We start from the raw sequence: 14,666 nt of genomic DNA on the forward strand, positions 1-14,666 counted from the left end.
TAGCAAAACTAAAAATAGCTCTCACTTCCTAGAGATTAGCTTGTTTACTTGGAGATTTCCTCAGAATTCCTTCCTCAAGTTAATACTGTAAGCCTTTCTACCATTTCTATAGCATGAGGGTTTACGAGATACCTAAGATCTGTCATCGAATAGACTATACAAAATAAAATAAATTGAAAACAAAATTTTTAATTTTTTCTAGCTCGTGACTTTACTGTGAATGAAACCTAGAAATCCCAAACCCTGAGAGAGGCTGCCTGGGAGGGTGGTTTGTAGGGTGTCACAGCTGGGGGGTGGGGTTCTGTGATTAGAACTTTCTTTTGGGTGCTTTTTGCGTGTAGCACAATCTTTAGTATATTCCCTATCTGGTTTATCACATGGCGAGTTTCTTATGGGAAAGGAAGGTATTTCTTTTTCGAAGTAATTCATAGGTAACAAACTTGGGGTACATGTAGGGCTTCTAAAAACTGGTTCAGATAATCCCCATAGATAGACAAATGAACAGAAATAGTTGGAAGCACCGTCTCCTTTTTATTTTTATTTTTATTTATTTTTTTTTTTTTTTAATTTTTTTTTTCAACGTTTTTTATTTATTTTTGGGACAGAGAGAGACAGAGCATGAACGGGGGAGGGGCAGAGAGAGAGGGAGACACAGAATCGGAAACAGGCTCCAGGCTCCGAGCCATCAGCCCAGAGCCTGACGCGGGGCTCGAACTCACGGACCGCGAGATCGTGACCTGGCTGAAGTCGGACGCTTAACCGACTGCGCCACCCAGGCGCCCCGCACCGTCTCCTTTTTAAAGGCAGCTTCAAGCAATTGGATCGATTACTTTCTGAGCTTAAATTCTATTATCATGTTGTTATGGGGGATGTGGCAAAATTTCGTGCCAGGAGGTGTACAGAAATTCTTACTTCCAAAAATCGAACAGCAAATAAACATTTTGTGGTGGATGAAATAGAAATAACAGGGAGTTTGAGCTGTCATTTTGTTTTCCTTTAAAAGTTAACCTGATAAGGAAGATTTATAGTGACTAGTCTTTAGTCGGTCAGAATCTTGAAAAGCAATGAAGGCTTTTAAAACTGGCCTTAAGTGTTAATTAACTATCAGATTACTCATCTAAATAATGTGAAAGAGAGTTCTAGTCCTCTGCAGTACTATGTTATGCACGGAGCATTTAAATTTCACAATGACCAGGAAGGGATTGGACTGATAATATTTTTGTGCTTAGGAATGAGTTTCCTTTTCTGGAAGCAGGGAAAAGCTGTCCCTTAAGGGCTGTTATTCTCCCCCACTGCCCATACACAGACGAGTGAGATGAAGGCAGCAGAACTTGAATTGTAAAATGATTGCATCTTCACATTACATACTTTGTCTTTCTTGATATCTTACCCTCATCACCACATGAGCAACCCCTCGCTTAAAAACTAGAAAATAGGGGGTGTCTAGCCAGCTCAGAGGGGCGCTCAACTCTTGATCTCAGGGTTGTGAGTTTGAGCCCCATGTTGTGTGTAGAGATTACTTAAATAATTTTTTTTTAACTTAAAAAAAAAATTAGCAAACATGTGATCAGATACAATGATGATGGCAGTGTCTTCTCCCCACCAACCTATTAATGGTGTGCCAGGAAAAGAAGCGTTTTTTGAAGTTCAAAAGGTACTTGGAAAATATCTTCCCTATTTGTTCTAACTCATGCACATTACTGAGACTAACCGTAGATTATCATGAGGAATTAGGACAGCATTGCTCTTTATCTCTAAAGTAAACTGGGAAAGGAAGAATCCCAACATTCATGCAAGTTCTAGATGATTTAAAATGCCTTTATGCAAATCATACGACAAGATAACAAGAGAAGCCTCCACGTGGCTGCTTGTGTCTCCCATGGAGGCTTTTTGGTATACACCAGAAGCACCCGCGACTTGCCAACTGCCCAATCTGTGTGGCAGTTATCCTTATGCCCCGCGAGAATCCTGCACAAAGTGGTTGTTTAACCCTCTTTTTAAGATGAAAACTAAGCTTTTCTTGGTGTTCCGTAGCTACGAAAAAGCACAGCTGTAGAGTACCTTGTAAAGAGCCTCTTTCTCACTGTGTAAGGGATGTTAATACTGGTTCAGTGTTACCCCTATTTTCACCTGCCCAGATGTATAAGGAACCATTGAACATCACTACTGAGGCCAAGGCCAGTGGTGACTCACCTGTACGCCTCCGATATGGGGTTTTGCCTCTCTGAGTTTTAATCCCAGTTAAACATCTCCCCTTTGAGGGTTTGTGGTTAATGAGCATTAGAACAAGGGGAGTGGGTGTGTAGGATATAAGGGAAGGATTTAGAATGTAGAGAATTTCTGGAAAAACTCCAGGACAATGTTGCAGATCGTAGGAGAGAGTTAACCAGATCCAGATGTCAGCAGCCAGCAGGCCTGATGTGCCTGGGGAACAGAGCGCACTGGTTCAGTTAATGTTGTAGCTTTTGCAATATTGCACTTTTTCTCTGACCAAAAAATCACAATAGTTGTGCCATGGAAATTTGAGAGCTACGTTTGGATAAAAGCATTGAAAATTTGCAGTAGGTGAGACTTTTTTTTCCTTTAAAATTCTAAACTAAAAGGAACAAGTTATACTTTTATGTCCTAATCTCTTAAGTATTTGGAAGAGTGAGAAAAGACTCTGCAGGTTTTGGGTCCTGGAACTGTTGATTGCATATGTGGACATTGGAGTGGGGTGTCTGTGAGGAACACAGCATCCACAATAGCACTGCGATTTTTTGGGGATCATGTCCCTTTTGAAACTCGGGAAGTTGGGGGATTATTACTTTCACAAGGAAAATGTATATTGGCCCATGCACAATATAGATCTCTTGTGACTGATTTCGTAAAATTGGGATCGACTAACTGGACATTTATCTGGAGATTAAACATTGTTTAGTAGAAAGTGACACCTAAAAAAGCTATAATCATTGCCTACCAAAGTGGGTTTCTATACATGAAATGCTTTCAAGTTTTTGCTTGCTTGCTTTCTTTCTTTCTTTCTTTCTTTCTTTCTTTCTTTCTTTCTTTCTTTCTTTCTCTTTCTTTCTTTCTTTCTTTCTTTCTTTCTTTCTTTCTTTTCTTTTCTCTTTCTTTCTTTCTTTCTTTCTTTCTTTCTTTCTTAACTTTTTAAAGTTTATTTTGAGAGAGAGCAAGTGCGAGTGGAGGAGGTTCAGAGAGAGAGTGAGGGAGAGAGAGAATCAGAATCAGCCTCCATGCACTGTCAGTGTGGAGCCTGGTGTGGGGCCTGATCTCACGAACTGCAAATCATGACTTGAGCGTAAATCCAGAGTCCACCACATAACTGACTGTGCCACCCAGGCACCCCCAAGTTTTCATTTCTTGAGACATCATTAAAGATACTTTTCATATATTCTCAATTTGTTTGACTTCATTAATATTCCCCGGTCCATAGACTTTTTGTTTTTGTTTAACTTTGAGAGGGCTTACTATGACAAAGTTTTACAAAATATTAAGAAATACATAGGAGATTATTATTGAAGCTCTGTTACAAGTTTTCCTATGTTGTAGTAAAGAGAATAATGGCTTGTGCTTTTAAAAATGAAACTATAGTTATGGGTGTTCGCTCCAGAAAATAAATACTACTGGGTGTCACATTTCTTCTCCATTTCACTGTCTGCACTTTTTAAGGATATCACTTCATTTATCTTAGAGAAACATACGACAAACAAGCTTGCCCAAAGTCTCTGCTGGTAGGACAGCTTCCAGAAGCTGTACTGGCAGTTTCTTTCGTGTCCAGCATTTACATACTGTGTCGGTTCACCCTAAGGGTTTTCCTTCTAGGGCATATTCAGAAAATTAAGTGCATGAAAACACCTTGTACATCCTTTTTTTTTTTTTTAAGTTTATTTATTTTGAGAAAGAGGGGAGGGGCAGAGAGAGAGAGAGAGAGAGAGAGAGAGAGAGAGAGAGAGAGAATCCCAAGCAGTCTCCACACCATCAGTGCAGAGCGTGACTTGTGTCTCAGACCCATGAAACTGAGTTTGTGACCTGAGCCGAAATCAAGAGTCAGACGCGTGACCACCTGAACCACCCAGGCGCCCAATGTACATCATTTTTATTTTTTAAATTTTTTTTAGAATTGATTTATTTTGAGAGAGAAAGAGCACACAGGGGAGAGGCAGAGAGAGAGGGATGGAGAGAGAGAATCCCAAGCAGCTTCCACGCTGTCAGCACAGAGCCCGGGGCAGGGCTGGATCTCACAAATTGTGAGATTGTGATTTGAGCCAACATTAGTATCAAGAGTCAGACATTTATTTAACTGATTGAGCCACCCAGGCGCACCCCCATCATTTTTCAACATCATCTTCTCTGGGGTACCTGGGCTGGCTCTGTCAGAGGATCGTGTAGTCTTGATTCTGTGTTCCTAAGTTCGAGCCCCACGTTGGTTGTAGGGATCACTAAAATAAATTTAAAAAACAAGTCATCTTGGGGCGCCTGAGCGGCTCAGTCAGGTGAGTGATCTCACGGCTTGTGAGTTCGAGCCCCGCACCAGGCTCTGTGCTAACAGCTCGGAGCCTAGAGCCTGCTTTGGATTCTGTTTCCCTCCCTGTCTGCCCCTCCCCTGCTCACACTCTGTGCCTCTCCCCTTCAAAAATAAACATTGAAAAAATTTTTTAAAAGCATCCTTTGCATTTCCAATGTAATGTTTTCAACAGATGCACCCTCTCACACAGGCACATGATTAGGGCCTCCTTCCAGACAAAGGGAATAGAAATGCATGGTTTCTGCGGTAATGTCTGTTTGAGAAACAAGACTTCTGTGATGCTGTTCCCACTGATGGTTGACGTGGGAAAACACACGTCAACACAAGCCGTGTACCCGGCAAAGTGGTGTGAAACGTGGTTCTCATGAGCGTGTGGACCATGGCGAGCACTGTAGTCGGTCCTCGTCCTTGTGAGTGGCTGTGGGGTGAGGGGGGAACCCGCATGTGCCAGCTCTCCCTCCTGGAGGCTTTTCCAGTGGACACATTAACCAGCCTCCTGTCCAAGCCTGTGTGTGGTCTTTGATGCCAGGTAAGAATGCGGGGGTTCTAGCCCAGTCCCCGCGGCAGTGGATAAGCGAACACGGTGTCTGGGCTTTTTGGGGGCATTTGAGAAACTAGCTGGATTAACAGCAGTGTGTTCAAAGTGGGTAATTGGGGCAGTTCAAAATCCCCCATGAGTGATACGATACTGACATGTGACATCAGAAAGGCCTACCCTAAAACTAGTTTCTGGGGAAGGACTTTTTTGGGCACCAGGAACGTGTATCCCCCCAATCAGTGATGCTTCGATGAGCGGGGCTTTTTGATTTTCCTCTTCCTATCCAATCCGACAAATCTAGAGCAGATGATCCTATACGGAGCTGATGTGTTGAAAGTTACAGGAGAGGAGGTTTTGAGGTCATTTAAAAGTAAATTTATTAATGGAACGTTTCTGAGTGTGGTTTTGAATGGATTCTACTGTGCCGAGCCTGGGTTCGGCGCACACACTGGCCTGTCTTTCCTAGGTTATTATCCCTGGCCTTCTGTCTCTCACCAGCTGCCTTCACTCCCAGCAGCCAAACCTGCTGGTCTGTGGTCCTCTCCTCCAGGCCAGCAGCCTTGCTCCCCATGCTGTGATCTTTAACTCTTTCAGAACTGGCATGCAGACAGCACCTAAAAATACCTGTGAAAAGGTTTCTGCTAACCCCATGCTAGAACAAGGATGGGAAGGAGGATGGTCGTGTGTGGAGAGCTCCCCCTTCAGGCAGCACCTGGGAAACGCGCGGTGATTTCATTTTACTGCGTACAGCCTGGCTGGGAAAGCGGGGGAAGGAGTTCAACACAGAAAGAAAGGCTGTGGCCGCGTTCGACTTGCCCTAGGTCCAAAATGGGGTTAAAGGCTCTGGATCCTCACATGGTGCAAATAAAGAAAAGGAGAGGGAGGGAGCCAACCCAAGGTGTGTGTGCCCCGTCTTCCCCCTCGGTATCTGTGATGGGAGTCAAAGAGGTAATGTAGGTATAACATGGCCTTCAACTATACAGAATTTGAAAAAGCACCTAAGCGTTATGTATGGTAGGTTTTTGAATCTTCTGGTCTAGGAAATTTGCAAGCTTTCCAATTTGGGAGAGCCGAAAGCTGTTCAATACTGCCCTCTTCTGTTCAAACCTGGTCAGGGGTTTGGACAGTGATTTATACAGGTGAATATTTGTTGCAGAGTGTGGTGGTGAAAAATTGGGACCGACGAATTGTCTAGCAGTAGGGGGAGGCAAAAAGAAATTGTGCAGCCATTATATCATAGTTTTGAAGACTATTAAATAACTTACCCAGAAAAAGCTATCACAGTTACTTAATAGTGATCATCTCTGGACATTGTCTTTATGAAGGTCATTTTCCAATTTTTCAAATTTCAAAATCTCCTGCAATTTATAGATCATTTTTGGAATTGGTAAAAAAATAAAAAAATATTATGCTTAAGTAGTTCTGTTTGACAACAATGAGGGAAAAAACCCATTAGAATTTTTGTTTTATTATTTTATAGATAGCTGACTGATACTTCCTCCTAAGAAGCCTTAGCAGGAAGTCCTGAAGGTGACCTATGTTTCAGGTGAGGACATTCAGAACAAAAACTTCAGGAAATTTGCCCAAGGGCCCAGGACTAGATGTGGTGCACCTGATATTTAAACACAGTCTGTCTCCAGAACTTCTGTTCTTTTCTCTTCCCCTCTCCCTGAATTGTGTCTCTTTTTGGGGGGTTTGGGAGAGAGTAGTTTTCCTATTAATAATCTCCTTGATTCTTTTATAACTGTAAATTTTGTACCTTTTAGTCACCTTTTTCTATTTAGCCCATCCTTGAGTGATTTTTTTTTTTTTTTTGAACAATGACTTCAAACTTAACAGAAAGTTGCAAAAATAAAAAAGCAAGTACAGGAAGCACCTAATTACCCTTAATCCAGATTCATACATTGTTAGCATTTTACCTCATTTGCCTCTTTATTTAGTTTTTTGCTCTCTGTGTTAAGAAAACAAAACCAAAAACCAGCATGCAAGTTCCTGTTATGTCTTACATAGGCAGGAGATGAAAAATTTTCTGAGCCTCTTGCAGATAAGTTACAGTCATCATTTCCTCTTAAATACTTAGGTTATTTCCTAAGGATAGAGATATTTCCTTTTTTTAAAAAATATTCTTTACATTTATTTATTAATTTTTGAGAGACAGAGCATAAGCACGGGATGGGCAGAGAGAGAGGGAGACACAGAATCCGAAACAGGCTCCAGGCTTTGAGCTGTCAGCACAGAGCCCGACGCGGGGCCTGAACTCACGAACCGCGAGATCATGACCTGCGCTGAAGTTGGACGCTCAACCGACTGAGCCACCCAGGGGCCCTGAGATACTCCCTTTTATATCCAGAGAATGGTTATTAGTATCATATATTTACATTATTACAGTAGTATATAATGTACCATACTTATTCAAATTCTGTCAGTTAATTTAACAGTGTCCTTTTTAGCGTTTCTCACCTTGCATTGTAAGATCATCTTCGGTCTTAAGCATCATATTCTTTAGCTTCTTTTAATCTGGAACATTTCTACAGCTTTTCTCCTTTAAGACATTGACGTGTTTGAATGTGTAGCTCTCCTCTCCCCATTTCCACCACCCTCCTTAGCGTGTTTTTTTCCTCTTATTTTACCTGTAGTTTACTTATTTATTTTTAATTTTTTAAAGCTTATTTATTTGAGAGAGAAGGAGCTAGCAGGGGGCGGATAGAGAATCCCAAGCAGACTCCACACTGTCAGCACAGAGCCCGATGTGAGGCTCGAACCACGAACGGTAAGATCGTGACCTGAGCGGAAACCAAGAGTTGGACACTCAACCGACTGAGCCACCCAGGCGCCCCTCTGTGTTTTTTTTGAAAGAGAGAGGGAGAGTGTGTACCCGTGAGAGTGGGGGAGGAGCAAAGAGGGAGAGAATCCCAAACCAGCTCCACACTGTCAGTGCAAAGCCAGATGCGGGGCTCGAACTCAGGAACCATGAGATCATGACCTGAGCTGAAATCAGGGGAGTCCGATGCTTAACTAAGTCACCTAGGTGCCCCGGTTAATGTTAAGTTCTTGCCCAGTTTCTCCACTGTGTAGGGCTTCCCCACCCTTTTAATTATTAAACATGTAAATATCCCGCATACTCTGACACCCATTGATTCTTGCCTTATCCAGTTTTTATCATAATGGTTGCAAAATAAGGGTCAAGTGATCTTTAGAATCACTATCCGTGAGTGGGTGGGTAGGATATATGTGGGTTTTTTTTAATTTTAATTTTTAATTAATTTTTTGTGCAATAATGATTTCAGTGGTAGAATCCAGTGATTCATCACATGCATGTAACACACAGTGCTCATCCCAACAAGTGTCCTCCTTAATGCTTCTTGCCCAGTCAGTCCATCCGCTGACCCAAAACCCCTCCAGCAACACTCAGTTTGTTCTCTGTATTTATGAGTCTCTTATGGTTTGTCCCCCTCTCTATTTTTATATTATTTTTGCTCCCCTTCCCTTACGTTCATCTGTTTTGTATCTTAAATTCCACGTACGAGTGAAGTCATAGGGTATTTGTCTTTCTCTGACTTCTTTCACTTAGCATAATACCCTCTAGTTCTATCCACGTAGTTGCAAATGGCAAGATTTCATTCTCTTTGATTGCTGAGTAATGTTCCATTGTACATATATATCACATCTTCTTTATCCATTCATCAGTTGATGGACATTTGGGCTCTTTCCATACTTTGGCCGTTGTTGATAGCACTGCTGTTTGTTTCTTTTCTTAAATTTTTTTATTTTTTAAAAATGTTTATTTAAAAAAAAATTTTTTTTTTAACGTTTACTTATTTTTGAGACAGAGAGAGACAGAGCGTGAACGGGGGAGGGTCAGAGAGAGAGGGAGACACAGAATGTGAAACAGGCTCCAGGCTCTGAGCGGTCAGCACAGAGCCCGACGCGGGGCTCAAACTCACGGACTGCGAGATCGTGACCTGAGCCGAAGTCGGACGCTTAACCGACTGAGCCACCCAGGCGCCCCTAAAAATGTTTATTTTTGAGAGAGTGACAGAGTGTGAGTGGGGGAGGAGCAGAGAGAGAGGGAGACACAGACTCTGAAGCAGGCTCCAGGCTCTGAGCTGTCAGCACAGAGCCCGACGTGGGGCTCAAACTCACAAGCCATGAGATCATGACCTGAGTCCAAGTCGGACGCTTAACCGACTGAGCCACTCAAGCGCCCCTCTTTCTTTTTTTTAATAGCATGACTATAACCATGAAAAACTGCTTTTTACACTGCAATAGATAGAATTTAAATTGCTGTCTACATCAGACATAATAGCAGTTTTCCCATCCAAGTGTGGGAGTTGAGATGTCTAAATACTTTTTCTTGTCGTAAGTTACATTGACAAATTATAAAATCTTATCATGATTTATGGAAAGTAAGAATTTTAGCACTTTGAAAGTGTATGAAATTAATTTTTCCTTTAAAAAGACAAACTTTTTTTTGTTCCTTTAAAAAAAAATTTTTTTTAATGTTTATTTATTTTTGAGACAGAGAGAGAGAGACAGAGTATGAATGGGGGAGGGTCAGAGAGAGGGAGACAGAATCTGAAACAGGCTCCAGGCTCTGAGCTGTCCACACAGAGCCTGACACGGGGCTCGAACTCACAGACCACGAGATCATGACCTGAGCCAAAGTCGAACGTTTAACCGACTGAGCCACCCAGGCGCCCCTTGTTCCTTTTTAATGCATTGACTCTCTAAGTGTTTCTCTCCAGCCTTTGGTCCCCCAGAGATGCCACACCCCCATTATATGACACTGGCCAAGTCCTATGACCATTAAAAAAAAAAAAAATAGACTGTGTTTTTTTAGAGCAGTTTTAGGTTCATAGCAAAAACGAGTAGAAAGTAGAGAGTTCCTATATGCTCCCTGCCCGCCTCACATGTGCTATCCAATCCCTCTTCCACTAACAAATCCCGCACCAGAGTGGTACATTTGTTACAACTGATGAAACTACATTGACATGTCATTATTCCCCAAAGTCTCTAGTTTATATTAGGGCTCACTCTGGGGTTTTGAACAGATGATGTGATGATCCTATGTATCCACCCGTATTGCCTCATGGTATATAGTTGACCCGTGAACAACATGGGGGTTAGGGCTCCCCAGTTGAAAACCCATATACAAGTTTTCACTCCCCCTCAAAACCTAACTACTATTAGCCTGCTGTTCACTGGAAGTGTTACTGATAATGTAAACAGTCGATTAACATATATTTTGCATGTTACATGTATGATATACTCTATTCTTTTAATACAGTAAGCTAGAAAAAGAAAATGCTATTAAGAAAATCATAAGCAAGGACGGTGCCTGGGTGACTCTTGATTTCGGCTCAGGTCATGATCTCGGTTTGTGGGTTCCAGCCCTGCCTCGGGCTCTGCGCTGACAGCATGGAGCCTGCTTGAGATTCTTTCTCTCCCTCTCTCTCTGCCCCTCCCCCCCCCCAAATAAATATGTTTAAAAAAAAAAAAGAACGGTAAGAGAAAATACATTTGCAGTATTGTGCTGTACGTATTGAAAAAAATCCACGTATAAGTGGAACTGCACGATTCAAACCATGTTGTCGAGGGATAGCTCGTTTCACTGCTGTAAAAATCTTCTGTGCCCTGTCGATTCATCCTTACTTCGCTTCCAACCTTTGGCAACACTGACCTCTTTGTTGTCCCTGTAGTTTTGCCTTTCCCAGAATGTCATATGGTTGGAATCATACAATACATACCCTTTAAAGATTGGCTTCTTTCATTCAGTGATACACATTTAAGGTTCCTCCATATTTTTCCATGGCTCTGCTGGCTCATTTCTTTTTAGCACTGAATAATATTACATTGTCTGGATGCACCATAGTTTATTCATCCATTCACATAATGAACATCTTGGTTGCTTCCAAGTGTATGCAATTACGAATAAAGCTATAAACATAACTATAAACATCCATATGCAGGTTTTTGTGTGGACGTGTTTTCAGCTCATTTGGGTGAAGTACCAGGGGACACGGGACATAGTAAGAATATGTGCAGTTTTGTGGGAAACTGCCAAACTGCCCTCCAGAGTGTTTGTACCATTTTGCATTTCCCACATAACCATTTTTGAAGTCCATTTACTCCCCAGTTGGAGGGACAAGGTGAACTCTTCCTTCAAACCCTAAGCCTTTGTGACTCTAAATGAGAGCTTTGCGATGGGAACCTGCGTGACGTCCCCGGTTCTTGTTCTAACACTCAAGACATTGAAAGTTTTTGAAACTGAACAAACCCATGCACAAGATCCCGCTATCCTTTGAGCCATCGCCCTGTATTGCGATTTTGGAGGCCACCTGCCTTCTGGCTCAGATAAGGAGGCGGGTCAGGGATCCAGCAGTATTTAGGTTTAGCGGTTTGGCAGTCATTTAGCCACGAGAGTTTTGGTACTCGAATGTGTTTGAAGAGAGTTTGAAGAGTTTGAAGAGATCACATCGAGGTGAAGCACAGGGCCCCCAGGGACCCTTCTTTGAAGGCCCGTGAAACCAAAGCCCTCGGCCACTGGGCCACGAGGAGACTGTGCCCTCTGTGACGCACGCGGTGGCCCCCAGGGGGCGCCCTCGGCACCGGCACCGGTGTCCGTCCCGCGATGGGGCAGCCGGGGGAAGAAGCCTGGGCCTTCTCGGGCCCTGTGGCGCTGCCCCTGCCGGCCGGTGCACACGATGCCCTGGTGGAGTAACCTTTGCTGTGAGTAGCGCGCCCCCTGGTGGCTGTCGGCCCGGGGACGCGGCGGGTGGGTCGGCTTTGAGAGCCACCCGCTGGACCTTTCGTGAGTGCCGGCCACCCCTCGGCGTGGGGGCTTCCAGCCTGCCTCCTTTCCCTTGCTCTGACCAAGCCATGGAAGCCAAGGCATGGAAGCACGCGGGGAGGTGTTAGGAAGGGACCTGGCGGCCCCGGTACAGCCGACGCCCCGGGGTTCGGATGACCCAGCGGCCTGGCTCGAATACGAAGCCCGCCCTGCCGCTCCTGGGTCGTGTCGCGTTCGCTGCGGGCCGGAGCGGCGGTGGAGCATGTGCCCAAAGCCTGTGCTCCCAGAGCAGTGACCCCACTTGGACCCAGGCCGCACGCTGCTTCCTGCCAGGAAAGGACACAGCCCGAGGACTCAGGCTTGAGAGGGGCGTCGGGCTTGGCCCGAGGTGGTGGCCGGCCGGGGTCACCTGGGAAGGTCTTTGCACAGGAGGATAAAGAGAACGTGATACAGGTCTCAAAAAATCACTAGCATTTACCAACAGCCAGAAACAGCTTGGAGGAGAGCGAATGGGGGATGTGGCACAGGACAGACGGGCCTTGCTTGTTCGGCCGCACCGCGGGGAATGTGTAGCCGACTGCGTAACAGGAAAGGAGGCTGAAAGATGGAATCCAGGTTCCAGTGCGTTTCCCAGCCATCGCCCGTGGTTTGGGGCAGAACAGGCACCTGTAACGTGGAAGGTGTGGTCGGAGTTGGCTTTTTTGTTGGTCCTGGCTGCAACTAATTGACCCTCGGTTGCCAGGCTGGGTGGCGTAGAAGATTGTGTCGGAAGTCCTGCAGCCATTAGGGGTGGGTTGCAGCGTCACTTTGTGATCAAAGAGGTATTTTAGGAAGCAGAGCCTCCCTGGAAGGTCTGCCCCGGTTCGGGAGGGCGCGGAAGGGAAGTAGAAGCTGGAATGGGGGCTGAGTTCTGCTGTGTGGCTCTTAAGCCAGAGCACAAAGGCCCCTCCTGGGCCAGCAGTGGCCCAGTCTGGAAGGCTGTTGCGACAGCCATTGGCTCCTGGGATTCCTTAGGTCAAAAGACAGGGCAGACCAGTTAGGATTTAAACATCTCTTGTGATCCTTAAAAAAATGTGTTCAGCCCCGTCTATCACTGTCTAAAGAGAACAACTCCGTATTGCCAGGCTGCGCCGGGACGGTCAATAGCTGTTTTGTTCTGCCGGTTGACAGCTGTTGATCTTTGTCTCTCTGGCTTTGACCACACATTCCAGTCATCCCAGAATTTAAGAAAAAGGGTTTCAAATCGAAACAGATTTGGGAGCATGGAGGGGAATTAGGTAGATGGTAGAGACACCACCTGTTTTCTCCCACCACGTTAGCAACACGTCTCCGCGTTTTCCTTTTTTCTTTTCTTTTCTTTTCTTTTCTTTTCTTTTCTTTTCTTTTCTTTTCTTTTCTTTTCTTTTCTTTTCTTTTCTTTATTTAATTTTTGGGACAGAGAGAGACAGAGCATGAACGGGGGAGGGGCAGAGAGAGAGGGAGACACAGAATCGGAAACAGGCTCCAGGCTCCGAGCCGTCGGCCCAGAGCCCGACGCGGGGCTCGAACTCAGGGACCGCGAGATCGTGACCTGGCTGAAGTCGGACGCTTAACCGACTGCGCCACCCAGGCGCCCCAAATCGTCTCCGCGTTTTCTAATAAATTTTGGAAAGGTTGGGTGAGGAGTGTTCTGTTTCTCTCCTACGTTGCGGGCAGGAAACTTTTAATGTGTATTCGTGGACATTATTAGTAAAATCGTACGAGAACGGACTTTATTGTTGGGGTTTAACTTTTTTCTCTAGCGTATTTTCAGCGGTAGTAGACACGTTTTTTTTTTGTTTGTTTGTTTTTGTTTTTTTTTAAAGGTCACATCTCTTGTGTGGCGTTAAAAGGGTGTGTGGAAGGTTTTTCTCGTGCGTGTCCTTGCATCATTGGGGAAATTTGTAGAAAGTAGTTCGTGTCATGGAAGTGGACTTAATTCAAAGAAACCTTTAACCTTTACCGCGAGCAGGTTTATCATAGGAACACGTGGAAATTTACAGCATTTTTGTGTTTGAACAGATTATATACGTGGTGCCAAAAAATAATGGGAAGAGCATTCCCGGAGGACTTCTAGAGGAGGTCTGTCTCCTGACTCGAAACAAGTGTCCGGGGATACTCTAGGAAGTCCAATGACATACATCTAGCCAGTCTCAATTTTTCTTCCTGTTGGAATGTTTGCCACAGTGTGGGTGCTGATTATTTCTTTATTCTTTATAAAGCTTCAAGTTGCTCAGAAATGTGTATTTCGTAGTGATTTTTTTTTTTTTTAAAGGGAAATCAGGAAGTGTACTTCAGATGAAAATAATGAGACCCTTGGTTTTCTTCAGACCTCCTTCTCTGTCTAAAATATTGAGGGGCGCCTGGGTGGCGCAGTCGGTTAAGCGTCCGACTTCAGCCAGGTCACGATCTCGCGGTCCGTGAGTTCGAGCCCCGCGTCAGGCTCTGGGCCGATGGCTCGGAGCCTGGAGCCTGTTTCCGATTCTGTGTCTCCCTCTCTCTCTGCCCCTCCCCCGTTCATGCTCTGTCTCTCTCTCTGTCCCAAAAATAAATAAAAAATGTTGAAAAAAAAAATTAAAATATTGAGTTCTCTGTTGTTGTTTTTTAATTTGTTATTTATTTAATGCTACCTCAGACGCTGATGTCAGGTAGAATCAATGCGAATTGGCTTTTGCTTACAGAAAAAGGTAGAGACGACGATGTCACGGTCAAAGGCCCTGTCCACATGGTGCCATGTGCTTAGTATGAGAATGCTTCCTTAGTTTCTCTTCCTTATGGTCTGCAGAATAAAA

The 14,666-nt window shown here is 44.3% G+C and overlaps 1 protein-coding gene across 5 annotated transcripts in view; it reads left to right on the top strand.

Annotated features, from left to right (window-relative positions):
- The window catches only part of AKAP12 (A-kinase anchoring protein 12), a 104,217-nt gene that overhangs the window by 79,922 nt on the left and 9,629 nt on the right, over positions 1-14,666 (top strand). Inside the window, exon 1 of one of the 5 annotated variants that reach the window (XM_058735654.1) lies at positions 5,036-5,057. The exons of 3 other annotated variants lie outside the window; for them this stretch is intronic. In XM_058735654.1, coding sequence (XP_058591637.1) covers positions 5,051-5,057 — 7 coding nt within the window. In that variant the 5' untranslated portion in view covers positions 5,036-5,050. Of the gene's footprint in view, positions 1-5,035; positions 5,058-11,587; positions 11,796-14,666 lie in introns of those variants that run through there. One more of the 5 variants, XM_058735653.1, reaches the window with a different exon arrangement.

Source organism: Neofelis nebulosa, chromosome 6 (assembly GCF_028018385.1).
Source record: "Neofelis nebulosa isolate mNeoNeb1 chromosome 6, mNeoNeb1.pri, whole genome shotgun sequence".
In the NCBI taxonomy this organism is placed as follows: domain Eukaryota; kingdom Metazoa; phylum Chordata; class Mammalia; order Carnivora; family Felidae; genus Neofelis; species Neofelis nebulosa.